The sequence below is a fragment of the Bactrocera dorsalis genome, unplaced genomic scaffold, assembly GCF_023373825.1.
Source record: "Bactrocera dorsalis isolate Fly_Bdor unplaced genomic scaffold, ASM2337382v1 BdCtg298, whole genome shotgun sequence".
In the NCBI taxonomy this organism is placed as follows: domain Eukaryota; kingdom Metazoa; phylum Arthropoda; class Insecta; order Diptera; family Tephritidae; genus Bactrocera; species Bactrocera dorsalis.
Genome location: NW_026038349.1, coordinates 1 through 25,000, shown reverse-complemented (window position 1 = coordinate 25,000; position 25,000 = coordinate 1). Strand labels below are relative to the sequence as shown.

General features: G+C 34.9%; 2 protein-coding genes across 2 annotated transcripts; both read right to left on the bottom strand.

The window, feature by feature from the left end:
• Positions 1-870: 870 nt before the first annotated feature.
• Positions 871-1,636, bottom strand: LOC125780233 (carbonic anhydrase 2; the record flags this gene model as incomplete). The annotated part of the gene is given in 2 exon segments (XM_049462111.1): positions 871-1,007; positions 1,087-1,636. Coding segments are annotated over 2 exon segments (612 nt in total), but the record flags the coding sequence as incomplete, so codon positions are not given.
• Positions 1,637-1,787: 151 nt separating this feature from the next.
• On the bottom strand, positions 1,788-8,784 carry LOC105224913 (putative carbonic anhydrase 3). The gene is made up of 5 exons (XM_011203163.4): positions 7,733-8,784; positions 7,496-7,648; positions 7,279-7,439; positions 4,697-7,215; positions 1,788-1,892 (listed from the first exon to the last, which is right to left on the bottom strand). The coding sequence occupies exons 1-4, from the start codon at positions 8,004-8,006 to the stop codon at positions 6,733-6,735; spliced, it is 1,071 nt and encodes a 356-aa protein (XP_011201465.1). The 5' UTR covers positions 8,007-8,784; the 3' UTR covers positions 1,788-1,892; positions 4,697-6,732.
• Between the last annotated feature and the right edge of the window lie 16,216 nt (positions 8,785-25,000).

Sequence of the window (25,000 nt, the reverse complement as noted above, 5' to 3'; positions counted from 1 at the left end):
AAAGAAAAATTTGCAACGAAATTGAAAAAGAATATTGGAAAGGTATAGCCTAAAGAAGTATGTTCGTATATGTTTTTGATATAATACATTACACTGTACTGCAAAATCGGCATTTTTCGGGATGCCAATTTTTCGAGTAATTAAATTAGAAGTAAAAAATTAATGTCACCGTTTTTCGAAGTTAACCTCCAAAACCGAAATATTTGCTTTCGAAGTTCGAATTTGTGTTTAGTGAAAAATTCGTTCTTCATTAAAAATTAAAAAATAATAATAAATAAATATAAATAAAAAATAGCCATATTCTACGTTTTTCTTTTATTTCGATGGTGTATACTTTTCTGTCTGGCTTTTGTGATTCCATATACAGAGGGCGAAGTTGGGCCTTCGAAAAAAATAAAAAAAATGTATTTCAAAAAAATACTAGGTCAAATTTCGAAACTTTGGTACTCTCTGGCATTTTATTAAGTGTTCTTATACTTATATATATTTCTAAGTGGACGGTGTCATGCCCACATTGGAATTTTGAGGCTGACCAAAATTTTACCTTTCTACCGACATTTTTTAGAGGTTTATTGCACTTTAATTACTGTTATAAGTGAAGTCCGGCGAGGTTAAAAGCCGGTTTTCCGAAACAAAAAACTTTGGAGACTTTTGTGGAGAGATTTTGTTAGGTTTTTTGGAGACTTTTGTATAGAAATTTTTTTTTTATAAAATCAGGTTTTGTTTTAGACCGTTGAAAATATTATACACCTCTTCTTTAGTATTGCCGTTAATACACATAAGCTTCTCAAAAAATCGATTGTGGATTTTAGGGTCTTATACCAATCACACTTCCACTAAAACAACACTACATTCTATCGACATGCTCACCTGTCCCTTGGAGACGTATATCGGCGTACGATAGATGATCCAAGTGACACTCTCAAAGTACGGCGCCGTAGTCAACGAACCTTTGTATGTGTAATAATGTTTGCTTAGCTCCTGCAAACCAATCCAGGACAAGCAATCTGTGAAAATAACAATAAATTCAATTGTTAGGCACAAAAATTCATGTACGCAAATAATGTGTGTGTGTGTGTTACTAACCCGAATCCAGCGAAGCGCTTGTATTTATCTTCTGCACAATGCGTATGCCTTCAGTGATCTTTTTGAACTCTGGACAATCCTTGCCACCGCACGCCTGTATAAAGAAAGCCACCACCGCCAAACCGTCCGGTTTGTTCTTGGCCTCAGCAAAATTCTTATACTTGGCATTGTAGTGTACGGCATGCGCCTCCATCGAGTATTTCACACCCTCCAGCGTATGCTCACAGCCCGACTCGTCCGTGTCCGCCCAGTGGAAATGGAGCTGTTCAAATATATATTTGTTGTCATGCAAGCAACCACCCTTTATGTATGGCTGCTGTTGGCGTTTGGCGAATGTCACCATTGCCGAGGTGCCGGTGTTTTGAACGCGTGCTATGCCCACTGGCTCCCAATGGCCATGATATTCCAGCGGATCGACATCGTCGATATGTTCAATAGCGCGATTGCTGATTGCAATAGGAGATTGCACTGGCATCTTGTGTGGGTGTGTGCGTGTTCAGGCGTCTATATGTGTATGTTGTGTGTATGTGTATGCGTGGCGTGTGTTGGAGCGTCGTTGCAGTGGTACTACAGGGCGTATGCGGCTATGACTAGTGGTGACTCTCGACGCTATTTGTTTCTCCGCTATGCTGAATGCTTGTGGTTTGCGTGTATTCTACGTGTTGTTCACTGGTTCGCTGAATTTTTTCTTCACCTTGTAGACACAAATAATGTGTTTAACGGTTAAATGTGCGTACTGCGACGTGATGGCGAATTTTATTGGTCACACGTTCACAAAGGAAGTATCAATTGTAAGTAGCCAAGAACTGCAATTGAAATTTTACAACGAAAAAATTATTTTAGTGCGACAAAAACAAAAACAATGTTTAATAATAATAAACTATTATAACAAGGAGTAATTTAATCGCAAATATTTTTTTTATTTATATAACGGTTATTTCGTTATAAATGCCGGCATGAGTAGTCGTTTTGTTTATTTATGCGCATTTCGTGGCACGTAATGTTTATTTTTGTATTTATTTACACCGATTCTTAGCTTTATGAGTGTGTATGCGTGAACAACAGTGTACTTGATTGGGGGTTTACTGTTCGATGACACCACTAAGTGGTCGCAAAGTGAGATAAAACCGCATAGAAAGTGTCCAAGGCATTAACGTGACGTGGCGTGACCAATTGGCCGTACCTTACGCGCCACTTCCACAATGTAATTTGTATTTATGTAAGTATGTGCGCGTTGCTCGTTGATAGCTCGTTTATCAATTGCTCAAGTGAAGTGCTATTATAAATTCACTCAATAACTAAGTATGTTTGCACGTACAATAATGACAGTCAACGTCGACCGTAACGTCAATGCCGAGGCGCGTCTTATTTGTATTTACCAACTGACTAGATCACACTCCCTGGCGTGCGGCTAGTTATCTGTTGGCAAATACAATTTTTTTTTTTATTTTAATAACAACAACAATTGTTTCAATGTTGTCTGATTGTAATACCGGTTAAATTAAACAAATATATACTATATAAAGGTGTTCTATCTAAATGCGAGATTAAGTACTTATTTTCCAAGCGTGTTTTGATTACGCCCGCATTAAAAAAGTAATAAAATATTAATTTTTATTATCTATTATTAAAGTGTTGGCTTTGAAAATGACGCCGAACATGACACTGCGTTTGAATTATTCATTTATCCAGCAACTAAACATAGGATTATAAGAATATGGCACGTGAGTGGCTGTAAATCACTGTGTAGTCGTGGTACTGAAGATAGCTGAAGTGCTAGTACACCGTGCTTGAAGTATTATACTACAAAGTACTGTGATTTCAGCTTTTAAGCCACTTGCATCCGTGTATTTAAAGCATGCGGAATGTTATTAGTCACAACTGGTTTATAATTTTAGCTCCGCTGTGATATATGGGACTCTAATGTGTAGTAAAAACAAGAAAGAAAAAAAGTTAACTTCGGCTGTATTGAACATGTAATACCCTTCACATTTCTTATACAAATGGTAAAGTGATTCGATATAGGCTACTATGACAAATGTGAAGCTTTGTGGGGAGAGCGTATGCAAAAATTCATTATTTAAATGCAATATATATGTATATATAAATATAATAGGGTCGTCGCCGTTTCCTGTAGTGTTTCAAATTTCGAGGAAAATTTAATAAACACTGTACAGGTTATAAAAATAGCTGAAATAGCCCTTAGTCACACGATGACTAACACTGAAAGCACTTTTCTGACATGAACAAATCTTCTGTTCAATGAAGATAAATTAGCAAGTCAATTGTATTTATTATTTGTCAATTATCGGTAGATTTAAACAGTTTGGAGTCTATTTTGTGATTATACCCTGACGAGATCGCCCAGCAAATTTAAAATACAAACAATTACGCGAATATCCTCCATTAGCGAAAATAGAAGAATTATGGTTTAACAAATTATCTATTGTCCGGCAATGAACTCAATTAGATACCCTGAACGAACACTGCTTTGCATTCTATTCTATTGGTTTTAACATATGTATAATGTCATACGCTTTTTAAAAATTTTGTTTTTCTTAAATCACACACATTTTTACAAATATATACATGTCAAGTAACTGTATAATTTTAATTTATTTTACTTGTTAACTCAGTAGTTATTTTTTCGAAGAACCAAAAATCATAATAACTCATTACACCTGCTAATAGTATTTTCATAGGCTTCACGTCTGTAATGCTTTCTTCTTACTTTTATTTACAACTTGATCAACTAATAAACCACACACTAATCTATTTAAGGTCACTAGATGTTGGTGAACGTGCGCAGCCTCATTTATTTCTTATCATTTATATTTCATTATTTCTCATAACGAAAAGATAACACGGAAGTTAATTAAAAAAAAGACGTTGATTCTAAGGTTTTTCTGTTGATAATTATGTGGATTTTTAGTCACCAGATAAATAAATATATTTATTTTTTTTCGAGGTTATCTAAAATTAAAATTTGCTTTCATTTCACTTTTGCTAGACGGTGTCATGGCCAACGGCAAACAGCACGCTTATGTACACTGCGTATACGTAACATTCACGTCTGTCAAAGCGCACTAAATTACACAAGCTTTTCTTTATTGCAATGCTTCTTCGAAAAAATTTCCATTCCTTACTTTCAATTAATAACAATTTATGGATTTTAAATAACTATGCAGCACAAGAGCAATAAATCATATGTCTGCGGTTATACACGACTACGAAGACGTTGTATTTTACAAGAATCAAGCAACAAAGTGAACAACGCGCCAAATTGCAATGCGGCAGCAAGAACGTCAAACCGGCAACTGGGCAATGAAAACACCTGATGATTCCGCGGCAATACAGACACGCGTCGCGTCGACGTCGCGTTGTTGCATAAACAACACAGACATCGTTTAAACGACGAAAATAAGACAATAAAATAGCACATTGAAAATTCGAGTTGTCTCGGCGGACCGGCAAACCGGCATTGGACATGCTGCTAGGTTGCCGTAGTTTTTATTAGTAATTCTCATTGTTGCCATTGTGTAACGTTCGCAGTTCGCTCAATTAAACCGTAGTTTTTTTTTTAATATTTAATGGCTTTTCAATTATTCACCTAGTTTTGTGTTGCCTATGCACATATCAACTCGTTGCACTTTCTAGGCTTTCTATAGAAACACTGCTACCAGCTGGCCGGACGCACCTACGATTTGAGCAAACGTTCGATCAAACGCTCCAAACACGAATGCACACAACTAAGTGAGTAATTTTAAGGTTCACAATACTTTTTTGCAATTAATTATTTAATGGACGACGGTGATGGATGACATTTATCGGAGTTGTTTCTTTATTGGCATTGAATTTGCACAAAGTGCCATGGGCCGTTATACTAAGTAGCGTAGAAGCTTATCGCGGAAACCATACCTTACGCTGTATAACAACAAATACCGTATTTATCTTATTTAAACGATAAGCTGATAAGATTTTGAAAACAATGCGGACTCTGAGTGTAACATATAATTCGCGTTTATGGTTTATTTGTAATGATTTCATTGAACATGTCATCTAAGTATAAAAGTGCTTTAAAAGGAAATTGTCATAAATGTGAAGTATGCGTGAGTAAACTAACTATTTATTTTGAAATTATTAACGTATACCGGTAGTGATTATAATGTTTGCGTAAAATAAATGTCAACGATGATAAGCAAAATTATTCATTTCACAAATTTGAGCAATTTCGAAAATAACTTAACTTTTTAATGTGTGGAATCGACAATTACTACTAAATTATTATTAATGATTTTTTCTTTCTGGCAACAATGTTTCGTATAAAACGGAAATGTCAAATTGCGCTCTCAATTTTCTCTGCTTTGCTCGCTCAATCGGAAGGAAGAATTTTGAAAACAGTAAATAATCAACAGTTGTACGTTAAAAGTGATGTTTGCACAAAAAATAATAGGAAGATCGCAATGAAGTATTTTTATTTAAAAAAAAGCCGCTCTATTTGTGGCCGTCACTCGGACTTCATATACCTAAATATAAACCTTTTTCTCAATTCATAACTTATATTAAGCACTATATTGGTATTTATACTTAGCAGATTGTTCCGCAATGTTCGGCAAATTATCAACAAAGATTTGAGTGTACTATAAATCACACCTAAATTTCTCGTCATAAACAATTATATCAGTGAAAGTTAGTACCAATATAGCAAATCTAGTTAACAAGCTATTTAGCTGAATAAGACGTCACAAAGTTTGTTTATGGCAATACTAAAACTGCATCATATGATCGACTTTGGGGTGCTAAAAATGAAAAAAACAAGCCCACATATGCGTGTGTTTTTGATAAGCGTCAGAGACAAAGTACACCGCTAAGAGTTGGAAAACCAAACAAAAGTACTCAAATAACCCTAACAGGCACAAGTGCTCACGCGTATAGATGTACCCTACTTGAGTTGTTATCAGTTACCTTAGATAACATCTTAAAAATTATTTATAAAAAAAATTCTTTTATGTGCGCACGTATGGTAGATGCTTCCGCCATTTCAAAATCAGCTGACCTCTTTTATAAATGTAATTATGCCTGTGTAGTTGAAAGATAAAGAAACCACACTAAAACAATAAATTTGATATTTATATGACTTAAAAACCAAAATCACAAAATAAAATTAAAGAAAAAATGTCTACAAGAGAAGAAAATATCGGACCATATCTGTTATCACATGTATTGTTGTCAGAATACAAAAGTCTAGTGTAAACAAAATATCTCCAAAATATAATAAACTTTATTGTAATCAGATTTCCTTTTTCAGACTTGATATATTTTGGAGAACTTTTGCATTCCTTTGAGAGTTGGGTCCACGCAACTGGAACAGACTCGGAATTTTATTCGGTCAAGGACTATATTCTCCAAAATATTTAAGCGATGTTTTCTGTCGCTATAACAACACAACGAAACATACGAGTCAGACTAAGAACAGCTAAACGACAAGGATTTGAGCTTAAATTAAAAAATAATAATAAAAAAATCATTTATACATAAACTGTATCGCGGTATATATTTTCGCTATTTGTAAAACAAATTTACAAATATACAAGTGAATATTATATGAGATCCTGAGTGTTTCACGCTTGGCATAGCAACTTCTTTCTATTCAAAACTTTCTTCATCTTCACACTGCACCTCAGACACGGGCGGCTCCATCTGGTAAGCATCAATGGGATTATATTGATTTAAGTTGACCACACGTGTGCAATTGATACTTTGAACGGGACGTGAATTGCGCAGAATGCGTGTTTTACCGTCCTTCGAGAGCAACTGACGGAATTCGTTCAATTGGCGTTCGCTAATCGCTAAGGGTTCGGGAAACAGAAACCATTCGGCACCTTGATAACAGGGTGGCTCAGTCAACGAACCACCATAACTGTAGAAGCCGGTACGAAATTGATATAGTAGATAAGAGAGTGGAAAAGGTGGAATTTCAATTTTGGAACCGGGTTTCTGTATACGATGTAAATTTTGTACAAGCGGATCCAAGTAAGGGTTGTTTGCCGACACCTCGAAAAAGTAGCCAACCATTAGTAAGTCATAACTCGATGTGCAATCACCGCTCGGACCGGTGCGGTGCATGGCCTAAAGGAATATAGCAACATGTCTTATAGGCTACCGAATAAACGATAATCAATAAAATGTAACCTGCAGTTCTAATGGAAATTTGCGATAATTCAACATGTGTTCTGAGCCATCATTGCTCAGCAGACTCCAGCGAAAGCACAACTCAACAAAAGTGTAACAGGCCAGCAGATCAGCTCCGCTGACCGTAGGTGTATTGCCCGAAAAGCATGCGCGCAGCACAACTGCAAGAAAGGGTTGTAGAGTATTTCACAATACGAGATAATGTAGTTTTAGAAACCTGTATGTCCGTTATTCTCCAGCATGATGCCATTGGGTAAATCATCGTAGTGATTCCAGCAGAGTAACTCACGTATGGGAAATTTTTGTACGTTCTCATCGATAATATTTATGGGTGACTGATTTGCATCCGAGCAACGCCAATTGTGTGGTCCTTATGGTGTGTGGGTTCGAACAAGACATTTTGAAGCAAAAGTGAAAGTTAATGTATTTTCATTGTTACATAAATTCAACCTACCATTGTCAGGGCCATAATCAAAATTCATGGAGCTATTACTTTCACCACCACCACCGCTTGCACCTGCACCACAACTGCCTCCGCCTGAGGCTCCACGACCCGGAAAACGAAAATCACAAATCAACATGGCCGTATGAATGTTAATGACGAAAACCAGCGCTATTAGAAGACTGACTGCCATCACAACGAGCGGGTAGTCCAAAGCGCAACTGATCACATGGTAGACGCAATTGAATAGAAAATTCAGCAACGAGCACAACGAACATTCTACCATTGTGGCTTTATTGTGCGATTTAAACTTGGAATAGCGAGGATTTAAAGGTAATCCCTAACTTATTTATATTTAAATAACACGGCTTTTATTGATTGTCGTTTAGATTAAAACAATTTGAGTGATTTGACAATAAAAAAAAAATTAAAATGAAATGAAAATAATTTCTTTGTTACAACTGGATGGAATATTTGATAACTCGATACAGTAAACGGGCACGACAGGTATATTGTACAGTTCTGGATCGTTTGGAACGTGATATGAAAAAATCAAACGCTCCTGAATTCCTGAGCTTACAGAATTTTTTGTTTCATTTATTTATTGTTTCATTGAAACCAATATTTAAAACCTTCGAAAACCATTCAAATTTGTAAGAATAACTTAAATTGTTTTAAAATCGTACTTAAAATAATTTTCAGAGAAGTTAAAAATAATTTTAAGCAAGTGCGGCAATATTATTTCTATATTTATATTTGTGCAAATTTGTGCAAATAAACAGCTGTTTTTTGTTTACTATCAAAATTGATTGACAGAACGTTCATTTCAATTCAACTGCGTCGATCTTGCTATAGTTGATTAAATCGGAAAATAATTTGCACATACGTATGTATGTATGTAGTGTCGTATATGTATGCAATATGAGCAATAAAAACATTTACTTCGGTTGCACCGAAGCTAGAATACCCTACACAAAAAAGTTCTCTTACAAGAATTTGATTTTGATCTGTGAGTTTGTATGGATGCTATGTATGTATGTATTTGAACTTCACTTCGCTCCTTCACACAGCTTTATACTATAATGGTACGATATCGGCGGCTTCGACAAATGAGCAACGTCTTAGAGAGAAAAGGACGAGATTTCAGATCGATATCTTAAAAACTTGGGAAACTGGTTCGCTTATATACAGACAGACGAACAGACAGCCCGTGGCTGATCAATTATAAATTTTTATGAGGTCTTAAAAAAATTACACCTAAGGGTATAAAAACATTGAGTCACCATTAATTATTCTGATCTCGTATGTTGATTATTTTGTTTTGAAACAGCTGTTACAACAAGTGGTAGTTCTCTTTAGGCGTGACTTCGAATTGAATGTCCATATTACAACTTTAATTATGTTCACGCAACAGATCTAATAAGACCATTAGAACAGCAGTACGCTAATAATATTTATTGAATCCAAGAGTCGCACAATCACTTCGATTATTAATAAACCATGTCTAAAGTCGGATTTGTCTGAAAATTCTTTTTATAATAACTAAAAAAATGCAAGGAAACGTATTTAATAAGAATTGTATATTTATGATTACCGACAGCTGGTACTTGTTTTCGTAAATGTGCTAATAATCGTGTTGCTAAATTTTTTGTGTGAAAGGTCTCACTATATACTTATATACATATGTGCGTACTTTCGTATACAATTATCTAAGAGCTGTCAAACTACAGCTTTATGCAGGATACGGGCGTTAATTGTTTAAAAAGCAGGCAGCTTCAAGTGGGCGTTCACGGCAAGCAATGATAAATCAAAAAGCAATCAATATGTGCTAAAATAACATAATTCGTTATTTTTGACAAAAATACTTATAAAACAATTAGTAAGTAGCGACACTTGTGACATCATCGTGACTAAATTAATATATCAAAATTGGTTAACTAATCACAGATATTATTCTATGATATTTTCTTTATTTTAGCTGTTTCCTCTTCTAGAAGCTTCATATAGCAGCTCACTTCAAATTGCCATTAATGATTGACAAAATATTTGGCGATAACGTGACAACACACATGTGCAAATATAAATTTTTGTTTGCGATCCAAAACTTTCCTCTAACGACGATGGAATTTCGATAGCTGCCTTCCGCCCGCCGTTCCAAATATGTACATGTGTCTTACGTAGTACCTTTCAACGTACCTACTTACGTGTGACAGCAATAAACAAACGTACTTGCATATGAATGTGTATTTGTTATTAAATGCAAGTCAGACTGTCTGAAAAATTTATGGTACATGATATTTCAATAGCGATAATTCAATTACACCCAAAATGTTTATTTCTTTTTTTTTTTTACTTAAATTGCTTGCTTATATTTTTAGACACTAATCAGTGCGGGAAAAGGAGAAAAGTTGGCGATAATGTGGAACGCATGTAGTATTGCGAATTTGCAAAGAGCGTGAGACCAATCTTATTTTTAGAAAAATATTTGCAAATAGAATTTTTTAAAGCTAAAGCAACTTGGAGAGGGTTGATAATTTTAATTTTTACTATTAATTGTATTTATTTTAGAGTGTTTAAAGACATTGCACTCTTATGAGATGAAAACCAGACACATTATCTACGTTAGCCGGGTCTGGAGCTGTTCTTTCAGCGACTTAACCTCACATACAGGAATATATAGAAAGTAATTTTAATATTTAATACTAACACAGAGTTAACGGTTCTATAATCATTGTTAGTGTTAGAAGAATGTTGCCGAAATAATAGACCATGACCGGATAAATAACCGTATCCGTTTCGGTTACCTACCGGTTACCTATCATGCATTATGACGTGGTGCTCACATATATAATTGTACATTATTATTATATCTTTGCTGAATAATATGTTATCAATGAACTTTTTGATAGTTTAAAAAATGCAGACTTTTTCAATTAACACAATCTCACGTACAAGCCTATCGGTTAGAACTGGTAAAAATTGATTGAACGTCCGTCCAGTCATTGTATAAATGAGATGCATTTTTCAATTTCAAGCGAACACTTCAGCTATTTCTATATAATTGATTAATATTGGATAAGATGTATCTACGTTTTTTCAAAGAATAATTTTCTATACTCCATTTTTAAATATGACGGTAAAACTAAGAAATGCACATCGATCAATTGTCACGAAAATAACCATTATTTATATGTGTATTTTTAATCAAATACTGCTCACGGTTTTGAGAGCATGAATATATTTTTCTACATACATTTTTGTTGTAGTATACGCAACTCTTATCAGATTAATTAAATAAAGTGATCAGTCAGAAAAATGTGGTGAAGTTCCGATGCAAAAAACAGCACATTGTAGGTATGTATGTTGATTTTAATTTAAAATAAGAGTCTATGTTTTATTAGAAAGTTTTTTGTATTTTAGATCAAAAACTAGCCACATTAATTAAAATATATTTTAAAATGAAATTTTTTTATGCGGACAATGTAGGATAAACATTTTAGATCGGATTATGTTTTTGTATTTTAAACATTCTTTCCTGAAATGTGTAAGTACATGTATAGGAATCCCCGTAGTCAGCGTATCTTGAATTTCATCAATGATTTTATATATGTACATAGTACATACATATATACGTTTAATAGCTCCTATACGTGCACGTTGGTAAGTTTACTTCAGCTTTAGTGAGTTTCAATCAAAAAGCTGCTTCAAACTAATGCTGGTATGGTAGAGAGTTTTTGTATGTATTATTTGCAAAATCTGAATCGAATTCGTTTATTTGCAAAGCGCGTGATTTTTTAAACTAGTTTTGCAAAAACAAAACAAAAACGAAATTCATGGACGAAGGTGCTTTGATAGTAAACAAACACGAAAAAAAATAAACAATGCCGCCTTCGAGTAACTTCTAACGAATATTAGGATATGAATAAATAAAATGCAATAATAATAAAGTTTGCTCAAAAATATGACCTCTCTATATACAATTTTTTATACAAAATCAATAATCCATCGGCATGTGTGTACAGGTGATTTTAGAAATGCGAAGAAAATATTTAAATATGATTTTTAATCACCATCCCAATAACCAATTAAGTAAAGAAAATTTAAAACAATTATGCTGAGCTAAAAAGCCATACTAAATTAAAGTAGCACTAAGCAAGTGTTTTAAATACATATTCATGCTTATAAATATCAATGAAGAGAAAAAAAACAACAAATACAAAAACTTTGTGGCCGCAAGGTGAAATCGCCGACTGGCGAGAATATGTGGCACTTCGGCGTTTGTTGACTTGGCCCAAAAGATAACATGCTATAGCAATAGCGGAAATTAATCAATAAATTTGCGACAAGTGCAGGGTCACCGGGTGAGAGCCGGAACGTTTTCGCACTGGTGAATGACATATTTACATACATACAATCATCTCTTTGTACATGCGTATGTATATTTATTCAATTATGATTCAATTTACTGCCAATGCATTAGTCCGAACTTTATTATATACTATAGATACATGTCGTAAGTTTTTATTATTAGTGTAAATTTGTTTATTTTTGTGCTTTTAGCCGGTTAACTTTAATGCTCTTCAAAGGCTACCCTATTTAAAAGCATATATTTATATACATACTTATATGCACGTATGGTAAAATTCCATAAAAGCCCCATTCATTTGCAATATATATGTATGTATTTACTTATGTAGCGCATACACATACACATCTACATATACAAATTGTGTTCTCAAAAAGACGAATCGTCTCATTTTAATATTGCGCTTTTAACTTTGGACTTTTAGTTACCTGTTGATTTTGTTGTTGCCGCAATTTGCTTATGTTCTCTATTTTTCCACAATTTTTTATGCGAATCTACAATCGACTTCTATTACAATTCATGTGAAATTCCAGATTCCACCAGTTATTCCTCAAAATTGTATCACTTCTCCGCGTTTCTCTAATAATACGACGCAGTAACTTAGTCAGGGTTTTTAATAACATATATTTATTTCTATTAATTTAGAAACACTTGAAACAATTATTTTATTAACCACACTCCGACGATTAGACAATTATGCAAACTATATCTTGAAATGACAACATTCGATTTTTGACTGTTGCGCCGTCATCTGTCAATTTCCCACCTAGAATTTGGTACAATTGACGAAACTTGCAAGGTTGCATTGCCATAGTAGTAAAACATAACGAAACCTAGAATTACGTTAAAACTCTATTATATATTCACGAATCGAAGTATATCATGGAAAGCAATTCTCTGGGTTATGCTATTTAATTAAAAACTATTTTTACTGTAAAAATAATAACAATGCATGAAATTTGAATTTTTAGTCAACATATATTGATTGCAGCAATTACAAAAATGTTACTACCAATTAAAACTATATGCGGAAAATATAAAACCTTGAAGCATATTAAGAGAATTAAAGAAGTTTGCCAATATATTGCACTTCTGGTAATTATTGTAAATAACTTATTATGGTAATAGATTTAAAAAATTTGCAGAAATTTATTGACCTTTCAGTTGCAACCCTGACGTCTGTGATGTTGGCAATGGTGTCTTTGACTTTTCCTCATCTACTAGCCGCTGACGTATGCGCGCATGTGTGTGAGTGTGTATGCAAAGTAGACGGCGAACAGATATTTTCATTGTCCGTCGGATTTCTTTTAACAATTCTTCAAAAAAGTTAAATTTCTAAAATTTTAAATCTTCCAAAAAAGTAGAAATTCTGTGCGAAAGAGTGGTTGTTAGCACAATATTGCAGTGCAACAAGGTAATGAAGAATTTCAAAGTGTTTTTTTCTGTAAATCGGTGATGAAGCAACAGTGACTCGCTGTTAAGCCAAGAAGAAAAGAAGTAGAGTGTAAAAGAAATAAGAGCTGAAATACCAAAATGAAGCTAAAGTAAAAAGTTAAATTGAATTTTAGAGTGCAAACTTCATACGCAAATTCGGCGCAAGCAAGCGTGAATAAAAGTGAATGTGTGTGATATGAAAATGAATAACTTATTCATGTAAGCTTAGCAAAGTTTATACATTAACTGAGGCCAATTGGTGGAATAACCGAATTTTTAGTTCAATTTAATAGTGGAAACGCTCTTGCTGGTGATGTCTTCAAGTTGGCAATAAAAGTGATGCACAACGTTGTGAAAGTTTCAATTAATATAGGAATATAGTTTTATGATAAACAAATATATGTAGAACGCATTGAAACCATTGAGATATATGCAGTTCTTACGTTCGGAACTTAGATTCCGCAAGTGGTTTCCGCCGCGTAATTGCAACGCATCATGAACGTTGCTATTGCTTTGCTTGTTTTTTTTTTTTTAGCGACGTCTCGTGACCTCATCAGTTCGCCTCCAACGTCTGCAACACCTTTCAACCAATGATTCAGTGTTTGAGCAAGCGATATCCAAACTTATAGACAGTCCGATAGGCAAACTGTGGAGCATTTGGTATTTTCCGTTGTTCGCGATTCGGTTTTATTTTCTATTATTTTCTGATCTTTTTGTTATCCACGTTCTACGTACATTCATGTATGTTGAACGTCTCTCGTCTCGGTTTCCGTCTACAACACGCTTGCCTGTCTGGCTGCCAGAATGAAGGGTCGTTCTGTTGGCCCGTCGCTTTGTTGGTTTTGTTAACTGAGTGGCCCACCGACTGACTGACTTTGACTCTTGTCTCTTTTGTGTTGCAGTATTGTCTTCCGTTTGCTTAACTCGGTTCGGCAGTGCTTTGTAATAATACGCTGGATCTGCTGAGTTTGCAGGTAATTTATGCAAATATTTAATATAAAATATACACATTTGTACCTTTTAATTTACTCTGTTATATATATGTACATACATCATACATATCTATGTATATTTCTATCTTCAATCGGAAATATGACTTGTCATAATTAGAGGGTGCTAGCTACACGTTTAATGTTTATATCCCATTTATTGTTATTGAATATAAAATATTTAAATGAAATGCAAATTCAAACGATAAACGTTTCTTATAAGTCTTTTTAATAAAATTCAATACCAGTTATTTCCCCTATTAAAAGACCCTGTTCATTTAAATAAATAATAAGTAACGTGTCAAAATATTGTTATTTATATATTGTTTATTGCACGTACTTGCATATCTGGAAAAAGTAATTTTATAATAATTATTCGAATGTGTCTCGTAAAAGAGAGAGAGAGAGATCTGCATCATTCGAAACCGAGATTCATTTGATAGACAATTGTTTATCCTTAGTAACCCAGAGAGGATTTTTCGAAATCTAATTTCTTTTATCCTTTTGGAACATTTTGCAGGAAAAATTGTACATTTTAATTGAAAAATAAAATGTTTAACCAGTTTTGAAAATAACTCACCATCGTTGTCTCGTAAATTTTACGCTAAGATTAAAAATAGCATTCAAAATTTCAAAAGAATCGGTGCAGTAGTTTTTTAGTTATAAGAGGATCGTCTTGGAAAACGTAAGTTATGGCAAAAACGGTTTACGGTTTTAAAATCTGATATAAAACGTTCATAAGACAAATATAAAAATACTCATAACATCGACAATTTTGCTCCAATCGACTTAACAACATTCTTGCATTCATTTAATACAAAAAAAAATCAAATAAAATTTTTAAAACTCTACTCTCCACTTAAGTATAGAATAAGTTACGTAATAGAAGTATTTTTTATTATTTATATATTTTTAAAAAGCATGTACTTATTTGGAAAAAATAAATTATGGTTATTATAAATAAATAATAAAATAAACTATTTAAATAAATAAATTACTTATATTTTTATAATTTTACTAAGCTCTCATGACTAATAAAATTCTTTTTTATTTTCTTTTTTAGAGTAAGTTCCCCGCAAAATAACGAGATTTTGTTTTTATTGTAAAGCTTGCTTTACTAAAACTAAAAATATCTAAAAAAAAGTTAGTTGGCTACTCCCACTCCGTTGGCCTTATCGGCGAACCAACTTCGAATGAGGAATTTAAATAAAAACAAAGCAGTGCATATGCGAAATAACAACTGAAGTAAATCAGTGCCAGAAACCGTCATTGAATACAGTCGCGTGAACGTTAAACAAAAAAGTATTATACTTATCAAAAACCACCAAATACCGAATGAAAGTTAAATAAAAAGTAGTAACTAAACGTTAAATTTAATTGTACCGAACTACAAGTACGGAAAGAAGCATAGGAAGATAACGTAAATTAAGTGTGCACCAGAATACACTACAACCCTATAGTGGGAAGAAGCAAAAACAATGATCCGCAAGTGAAGACAATCACCCAAAAGCGATAAAAAATTTTTGCAGTAGTGAAAAGTCACGACCGCTCAACAAATTAGGAACAACAAAAACGATATAAAATAGCAAAGGGAAAATTTTTTTTTTTGGTGATGTTTTGACGTCAAAAACGGTTTAAAGAGACACAACAAAATTGTCGGAAGTGTCAAAAATCGCGTAACTCATAGGCAAAATGCCCGCAAAGGCTAAAGTCCGTGGTAAATAAGTAGAGACACATTTTATTGTCATTGGATGAAGACAGCAAAAAAAATGTCGCCAGCTATATGAAAAATAGACAAATGGCGGACAATGACCTACTTAGAACGTAGCTGTTGATGTGTGCACTAAAAGTTCTTTTTATGTTTACTCTGTTTAGCTATTAGGAGCTTAAGTCTTGCATCTTAGAATTATCGTTACAACGGTTATAACGGCTACTCACCAACGTCATCGGCAGTGTGCCACAGAGTTTGTGGCGGAAGTGCGTTTCGTACGTACAATTCGTTTTAATGTCGCTACTGCCCCCAACACAAGCCACAGCACCCGAAGCATTGTCTAAAATAATATTTATAACGATAATGCCAAACGCCGCCAGCGAGCGGCAATCCAATGCAAAAGCGTGCAACTGATGCTACTATGCGGTGGAGCACAGTGTGTGCGACAATCACGATAAACAAAAGCAACATTAATAACAAAGATAGCAACACAACAAAGACAATTATTAAAATATTTCCTTTTATTTGTGTGTATTCGAAAGCAAATCGCCGCGAATCAAATATAACAGAAAAACAATCGCATCAAACGCGACACTATGGATGAGGAACGGAAGAGACGGTTAGTATATATACATAGTTTTATATATGATAGTTTTACTTTATTAATATGCATTTTTAATATAAGTTATGTTTAGTTCAAAATTTCCTCATTTTTTTTTGCTTTATTATTACTACTACTCATATAGTTATATCTCTCATATATAATGTCAAGGGTAGATCTGAGAGCTTCATTTATATTTGTTGCTGTTTTCTCTGAAAATTAAAATATATTTGGTTAAATTCGCAACGTTAATTAACCCGATATTTAGACTGTAATGTAATTAATGTATATTCCTAAATGGTTCACCAAAAAAAAAAGTTGTTTGGTCAACTATGCCAAGTATTACACTTTTTGCCACACCTCACCAAACTATATTCACACTTGCCCAATCTCGTGCATACTTCGAGCATTTGTATATATTGAGCAGGTATCCATTTCAGCACGAGTGCAGTTTTTGGGCTGTGCAAATTAAGTAATTTACTAAGCCAATGATTTTCTCACGAATTAAGTAAATTAAAATATTCCCTTTTACGAATATCAGAAGATTTGAGGAATTTTGATGGCAATAAAAGGCGCTCTGGCTAAATGTTAATTGCACCCAACTGTGGATGTAAACATATCGGGTTCTTCAAGCGGTCCTATAAGGTACACACATATATAGTTGAGTAAATTTATGTATCTATGTCCGTCCTCAGTTTTTGAAATATCCATCTGAATTTTCGGACACGTCTTTTTCTTCCCAAGAAGCAGCTCATTTGAGGGAAGCGCCGATATCGGAACTCTATAAGAAATGCATTATAACTTCGGTGCAGCCGAAATTAACGTTTTCTTTTTGTTTTTTGAGTAAAGCTTCAGTTATAAGCCTTACGTTTGCATACATATGTGTATCTCCCACCATCTTGTATCCAAAAAATATATAAAAGTGTATGGTGAAACCCCCCATGGCTTTGCAATTCATCACTATCGGCTAACTACGAGTTAATTAGTCCAAATCTAGATTAATGCTCACATGTACACACGCACATATGTATGTATTTGAGCTCAAGTGTGCTCATAAGAGTTTATATAGATTTATGGATGTATGGATGGATGTAGATAAAAAATGATATGGAAACTCTAACCGCAAATGGAGTGCACACGCGTATATAACATTTACCTGTTGCGGTGGTTGCAACTTTTTCGACTTTTGCAACTTTTTCGGCATTCTGTTCTTTCCATAATTCGCAACGTCGGTGTAAAAGACCATTAAAGCGCGAACCGCTCGCGCATCAACTAATTGCAAACATTGTAACTGACACTCACACACACACATACACGCAAACACGAGCGAGCGAACACCTTACTTTATAGGCAGTTATGTGCAGTGCCGCAACCAAAAGAGTTATTGTACATCGAAAATGCATTTTTGAAAAATTTTTAACAAATAAAAATAAAAAAACTGAAATTTGTTGCCGAACAAATTCTGCAAAACCAAAATAAAAACCAAATTAACTAAAGAAACATAAACAAAATGAAATCAAAAGCAAGAGTGAAAATAAAAAACCAATATCGCTGACGCGCGCTACTTTGGACAAGCATTGAATACTGACTGTCATTATAGAAGTATGCCGCTGCGTTGCTGTCGCATCGGAGCCCAGTCAGCAAAATGGATCGGTGCGTTTGGTGACAAGCGTGTGAGCGCAAATGAGCTGCGGGACCAATCAAACGCTGCTGGACAGCCACCATCGGAACCGCCACCAGCTGGCCACTGGTAGCCGAGATGCCTGGCACCCAACCAACAACGAATAGCAATAAATAAAAGCTTCCAATGAAATTGAAAATGAATGCGAAAAATTCGCGCTGAGCACCAACAAAAATGCACAGTGGTGTTAGCGTGCTGCTATATAATTGCTATTGTGATCAGTGTTGCCACTTCGAAAAAAGTTAATATCTAAAGCAACCAAAATTCCCTGCCTTTATAAATAAATGATCCGCGCGACGAATAGAGTCGATTTAATCATGTCCGTCTGTCTGTATATGCCGGAACTAGTGCCACGTTAACTTCACAAAGTTTGGAGTATAATCCAAGGCAGCGTTAAAATGTCCGAAAAAATTTTTCAGACAACATATAAGTTGACTTTGTTGTTGTAGCGGTAGAAAACATTCCAGAAGTACCCGGGGAGAGGTCCTACAACTGAAACACGCCAATAAATGGGAGTACTATCGTCCGATAACTCTCCTCACCCCAGTAGTGAACTTTAGGCTTTGCTACTCCCGACCATCACCTACTACCTGAGCACAGCAAACCACCAGCATGGCTTCCGAAAAGTGCACAGTACCACCACAGCACTTAGGGTTATAAACGCGCAGATAGTTCGTGGCTTTAACCAGAAACCTCCCTGTGAGAGAACGATTCTCGTAGCGATCCTTGTCAAAAGCCTTTGACACAGTCAGTTACCCAACGCTACAACAGGACAACGAAAAAACTACGCTCCCCGCTATTGTTTAACTTCAATATCTCGAAACTCCCACGGCCACCAGAGGGAGTCCCTATAAGCTCGTACTCTGATGACGTCGGGCAATGGAATCGATAGCATATGTTCAAAGGTAAACGGCTATCTCTCTGACCTTTCTCGCTTCCTCTCTGAACGGAACTTAACACTTTCCCCCACTAAATCCAATCCTCTAAATTTATCGGTAAAGTACAGAGCCGTAACAAAATCCTCAAGTCGCTAGCCGGCAGCACATGGAGAAAGGATAAAGAAACATTGTTGGCAACTTACAAGGCAATCGCCCGCCCGGCCCTTAACTATGCCGCCCCGCCTCCTAGGAACATCAAGAGGTCATTCCACAACTACGTCGACATCAGACAATACGCAGACCAAACTTCGGACGCAACAAACTTCCGACAAGCACTGCCATTTACAATGGTGCTATCAACACCATCACCGACAGAAAGAGTTGCCATGAGAAACGAGAGTGACCCTTCGTTCTGGATACTGTAGCAGGTTAAACTCCTACTTATCCAGAATAGACCCCGACATATCCAATATATGTCCTGGGTGCAATGAGTTTGCTCATGATATCCACTAAAACAACAACAATATTCGTGAAGTAATTACGAGGTAAAAATCCGGGTCCGTTCCGGTTACCTAGATCCAACTGTCGTGAGAACGGTAGAGCTTTCAATCAAATTCATGACTTAGAATCAAGATAAATATATTTTTATGCCTTTTTTTGCTATAAGAAAGGCAGCTTTAAAGAAAATTATAATTTTTTAAATATTTTTATTTTTTTAACTCGAAGTAATTATTAATTTTACCCAAAGTGGCAACACCTTACGCGACACTGACTTTGCCATTTAATAAATTTCGCCATTTTTGATACCAATTGAATTGAAATCTAAGTAAAATACAAAAACAACAAATCCATAAAATCACTTGGCTGAGAAGCTACGCGAGCGATTGACAAATTTTCGCTCTTCAAGTGGACGCTGCGCAAGCGCCTTGCGAGTAGGTGATGTCTTCTAGCTGCGCTGTTGGCGCACTGCGCTGAGTCATTTTTGGTGTGTTGATTGCATGCTCGGACGTTGAACGGTCTGCTGGCCGGACGACAGGTCTCTAACGCATTCGCGCATGCGCCCTCAGCGCTGCTAGTGATCGTGGTGAATAGCAAAATAGAATGATAATCGGAATTAAAATTCTGTGGATATAGTATATGAGGAGTTTGCATAAGTTTCCTTAACCCTCGCATATAAAATGTAAAATTCAAATGTGGAATATTAAATTTCATCTTCGGCGTTTTGTGTTTACGCGTGCGCAGAATGCAACTCATTGAATTGAATTGAATTAAAAATAAAGTAAATTATTGTAAAACAAAAAATTAAAAAACAAAAATTATGCAAGCTATTGCGTGATCGCGTGCGCGCAAGTGTACAGCGGCGAATGTGTGTGAGGCGCGCCTCACATTCGCGCCCTAAATCTGCTGCTCCAAATCATATCCAGCCAAGTGGCACATCACTCCGGGTGCTGTGCGGCGTCTGCGTCGTGCGGTGTGCGGTGTGCGTTTATTTATTCACCGCACTCAAAACAAACAAACAATTAAGTGAATTCGTGTGATTAAAATGCCGCTGCTACACACTAGATAATCTGCGTGCGCTTTGTACAAAATAAAAATTATAATCAAAAAACAAAAATACAACAATTAAAAAGCATTATATTGGACAACCAATTGCCTGCCTGCTGCCGAAAACATTTCGCGGGCAATAATATTAATATTAATACTAATAAAAATGTTTGCCAACGTCAGCCATTATGAGCGGTAATTTTCTTGTTGCTATTTTTGGCTTCAAATCATAAATTATTTGCGCTTTTCGGTTGCGTAAAAAATCTACAACACCAACAAAACAGTAACACTTCCATAAATGAACACATTATACAACAAAAAAAAAAAATATGGCATCTTTCAGCATGCGTTTTATACGCACGCCACGCTGGCATTTTGATTGCGGCCTTGAAATATTTTCCCAATTTGCGCTCGAATTGTCGTGGCGGCACACCCCGCCCAAGTGGGAGTTAACGCTTTTGTGCGTTTATTAATTGTGCTCGTTACACTGATCAATAGTGCTCCTTTATTGTATAGCTTTTGCTCGTTTGCCGACCCTATGGCAGTCTAACTTTTTCTTTAGGAATAATATGTTATAAGGTCAGGTATTATATCGATTACTGGGCCTATACAATAGTTTGGTGTACTTGAGTGAGGGTACACAGAAATCGGTTACTTTGAGGTTACTCATAATAAAGTTCAGGTTTGCTACGAGTATAGAGTTAACACGCTTCATACTCAAAGCTATAATCAAAATGTGTTTGAGTCGATCCATAAGAAATGTAACGATGCTCTGCTATCTCGCTGATGACAATAAGGACTTCAAGCATGTTTTTAGATTTTCGATTATAACCATTTTGCTAGGTGGATGGAGGTAAATTTTTGATGATTTCACGACCTTCAGTAAATGCCTTGTGCCACTACCGTAGCTGTGATTTCTTTGAAAATACAAAATTTCAATCAAATGTCAAATTTTCGTTTTGTAAACAAACAGCTGCCAAACTCACACTAATTGACATCTGCTAATCAAATTTAACTTAAGAAAACTATCAATCTATGACATTTTTTTTATCGATTCAGTTTTATAAAGTAGACTATGTATATTGTGATATTCTTTAAAAAAAAAAGTTATAAAATTTACATTTGCAAAATACTTGTCCGAAATTTATTTTATATTGGTTTCGTCTTTATCAATACTCTCAATATCAATAACCGCTTATTGAACAATCCTCGTAACTACACACTTTTCAGCTCATTTTTTGCCATCTATCTCGTAGTAATAATGTTGTTATTCTTTGAATTTATATTTTTTCATATTTCAATTGCTCAGTGAGTTGTCGATTACCAATATGTGCTTTTGCTTTATAAATACTTTATTCATTCATTTTGCAATTTATTTATTTGTTGTTCTTCTTGTTGTTGTGTAGCTTTTTTAACAGTGATTTCGTCATGTTTTTGGTGATGTTGTTATTGTCACCTATGGTTGTCGCCAATTTATCGTCATCAGCAGCACCAAAAATGATAGATTTTAACGATTTTTTCACTCACATATTTTTGTTTTTGGGTTTTCGTTACTTTGAAATTTGTTCAATTTCAATTGGCGTCTCTATTTATTATGAGTTATGTATGTTGCGAGTTTTTTTTTGTGTTTATTACTGTGTGCCATGCCTTTTACTGCCTTGTGTTTGCGCATGTTTTGTCACTGATAACTGTCCTGTCCACGTACAAATCTACTCATATATGCACAACACATGACATTCTTACACTTCAGACGGGCAGTAATATTACAACAACATGCTTTACTTTAAGCTCGATATATTATTAAGAGAGAACACTGACTGGCTGGCTGGCGGACGGTGATGAAATCACACCTTACGAGTGCTTATTGATAAATAATTTATTTCGTACCACTCTATTAGGCTGGAAATTTACAGATATTTTTATGGTATTTGCATTTGTTTGCTCGTTTTATTGTTTTTCTTAACATTCTACATTTTTCGTATTCTTATACGAGTAACGTACTTCGACGTTATGGTTTTTTGGGTACAATTATTGTATATGGTATGCTTTTGATTTATGCGCGTGCTTTCAAGTACATACATATACTCGTCAAAAATCAGTGCGTTCCCTTTTTTACATATCCCTTTCATTATTATAATTCGCAAATATGCATTTAAAAGTTCGTACTTTGCTACACTTCAAAAAGGTTTAAATTTTATTCACTAATACTTAGCAGTGAGTCGCTTCACACTCACATTACGGGACATGTCCGGTGTATTTCGTGTGATTTAACGCCTGTGTGTCTTTTTCCAAGTAACGATATTTGCATTATAAGTCATTCAAATGTCTTACTTGATTTGTTTTGCTTATTGATTCGCCAAATCGTCGCTTCCGGCAACGAGCTGTTTGAATTTGCCTAACTCGTTGGTAAAATATTGTTTGCAATTTAAATTCAAACTTTTAATTGTGAGCGATCCAAATTAAGATAGCGTTTGATTTATATTTTGTGCTAGATTATTCGCCGAAATTTGCGTCCATCAAATGCTTGTGTAGCTGGAGGAGCAATATGGCGATCAATATTTGAATTTAACGCACCAAGTTTTTAATTGGTTAATGCCAATTTGAATTTTAAAATTGTGTGTGTCGAATGCCAATTACTTTGAATGTACAATTTTAAATTAGAAAACGGTCGAGTGTATGAGGGTGTGCAGTAAGATACTGAAGTTCTCGATTGCCAGTATGATCTTCAGCAATAATGATTCAAATTTCTATTCCACCTCACAATCTATCAAGTTAACGTGGCTGTAGGATTGAGGCAAACTTATATAGCTTCTAGTGTGGTGTATTGCTGTGCGCAAATAAGCTTCATAGCAGGCCGGATAAAACCCGCATGTGCGAACAAGCGGTCCCCAATTAGTTTTTTGGGTACAATCTGTGCGCTCAGGGGAAATGTTGGTAGGGAATGTCGTAGGTATCTCAGTGCAAATGTGAGCTGAAATTGAATACACCGATTGAGGTAAAATTTAGTTCGGAATTTCATATTACTTTGCGATTCTTGACTCAGTCGCTACACCTTTGAGTCATCGCCGGAAAAGCATCTTTCTCAAGTTTCTCCAAAATATTAATTAAAGTTTTTAACTTGTTTTGAAAACCCGTTCAATTTACCAATCGAAATCCTTTGGTTCTAACTAACTATGTGTACTGGGGATCGTATTATATCCGATGGTTTCTACATCATATTGCGCTTAGATCAACACATTGGGTATTATGTCAAATTCAATGACAACTGTAGTCAAACCAATAAGTGATATTGACTGTTGTCATTTGAATTTTTTGTTTATGTTTCATGCAAGTACATGCCGATCAAAAATCGGTTAATCCTATACTTGTAATGCTTCATAAGATGAAATTCTTTATATTTTTAAAAATGTGTACTGATGTTTGACAATCTCTTCCAAACTAAAATTGTCTCCACCAAATCACCTAAAACATAGACAATTTTCAAACACTTATAGTGATGTCGCAATTTCCCAAAATATAAACACTTGCACGCCATTAAAGTGTTACATAAAATTTTTCTTCAACATTTACTCATTTAAAGAAATGTTTTCTATTGCGGACAAGCGTCTGCTGAAATTTTAATGTTTGCAAATTTAAGAAAAAAGTATTAATTTCAGCTAACAACAAATGTGAATAACGAAAGTTGAGAAAAAAAAATAGAAAAACATCAAAGAGCAACACATTTAACCTACTAAAATTTAATTTCTCATTGTGCGACTTGTGAAAATGTCCAGCAACAAATGTGGCTAAATGGGAAAAAGCCAAAAATTATTACAGCAGTCGATTACTTGGCACATTTTCAAAGAATATGCACACGTTCATTCGCGTTTATTTATGTATGCACAGTTGCTCACACACACATCATACATATGCGCACATGTTTTGACATTTATTGGCAAAAATAATAAGTTTGCTAGAAATGGGTTGAACGCAGCAGCCATCCATTGCATTTGTTTTAGAAATATCTTACTATAAATATAAGTTTTAATAAGTTTTAGTGCAGTGGGTCGGACTTTGGGAAATTTGGGTCACACAT

Excerpts from the sequence above, each read along its gene's own strand:
- LOC105224913 (XM_011203163.4), bottom strand. The coding sequence starts at position 8,006 with ATGGTAGAATGTTCGTTGTGCTCGTTGCTGAATTTTCTATTCAATTGC. Across the intron at positions 7,440-7,495 it reads GGAGAATAACGGACATACAG|TTGTGCTGCGCGCATGCTTT; the intron begins GTTTCTAAAACT and ends CCTTTCTTGCAG. Across the intron at positions 7,216-7,278 it reads AATTTCCATTAGAACTGCAG|GCCATGCACCGCACCGGTCC; the intron begins GTTACATTTTAT and ends ATATTCCTTTAG.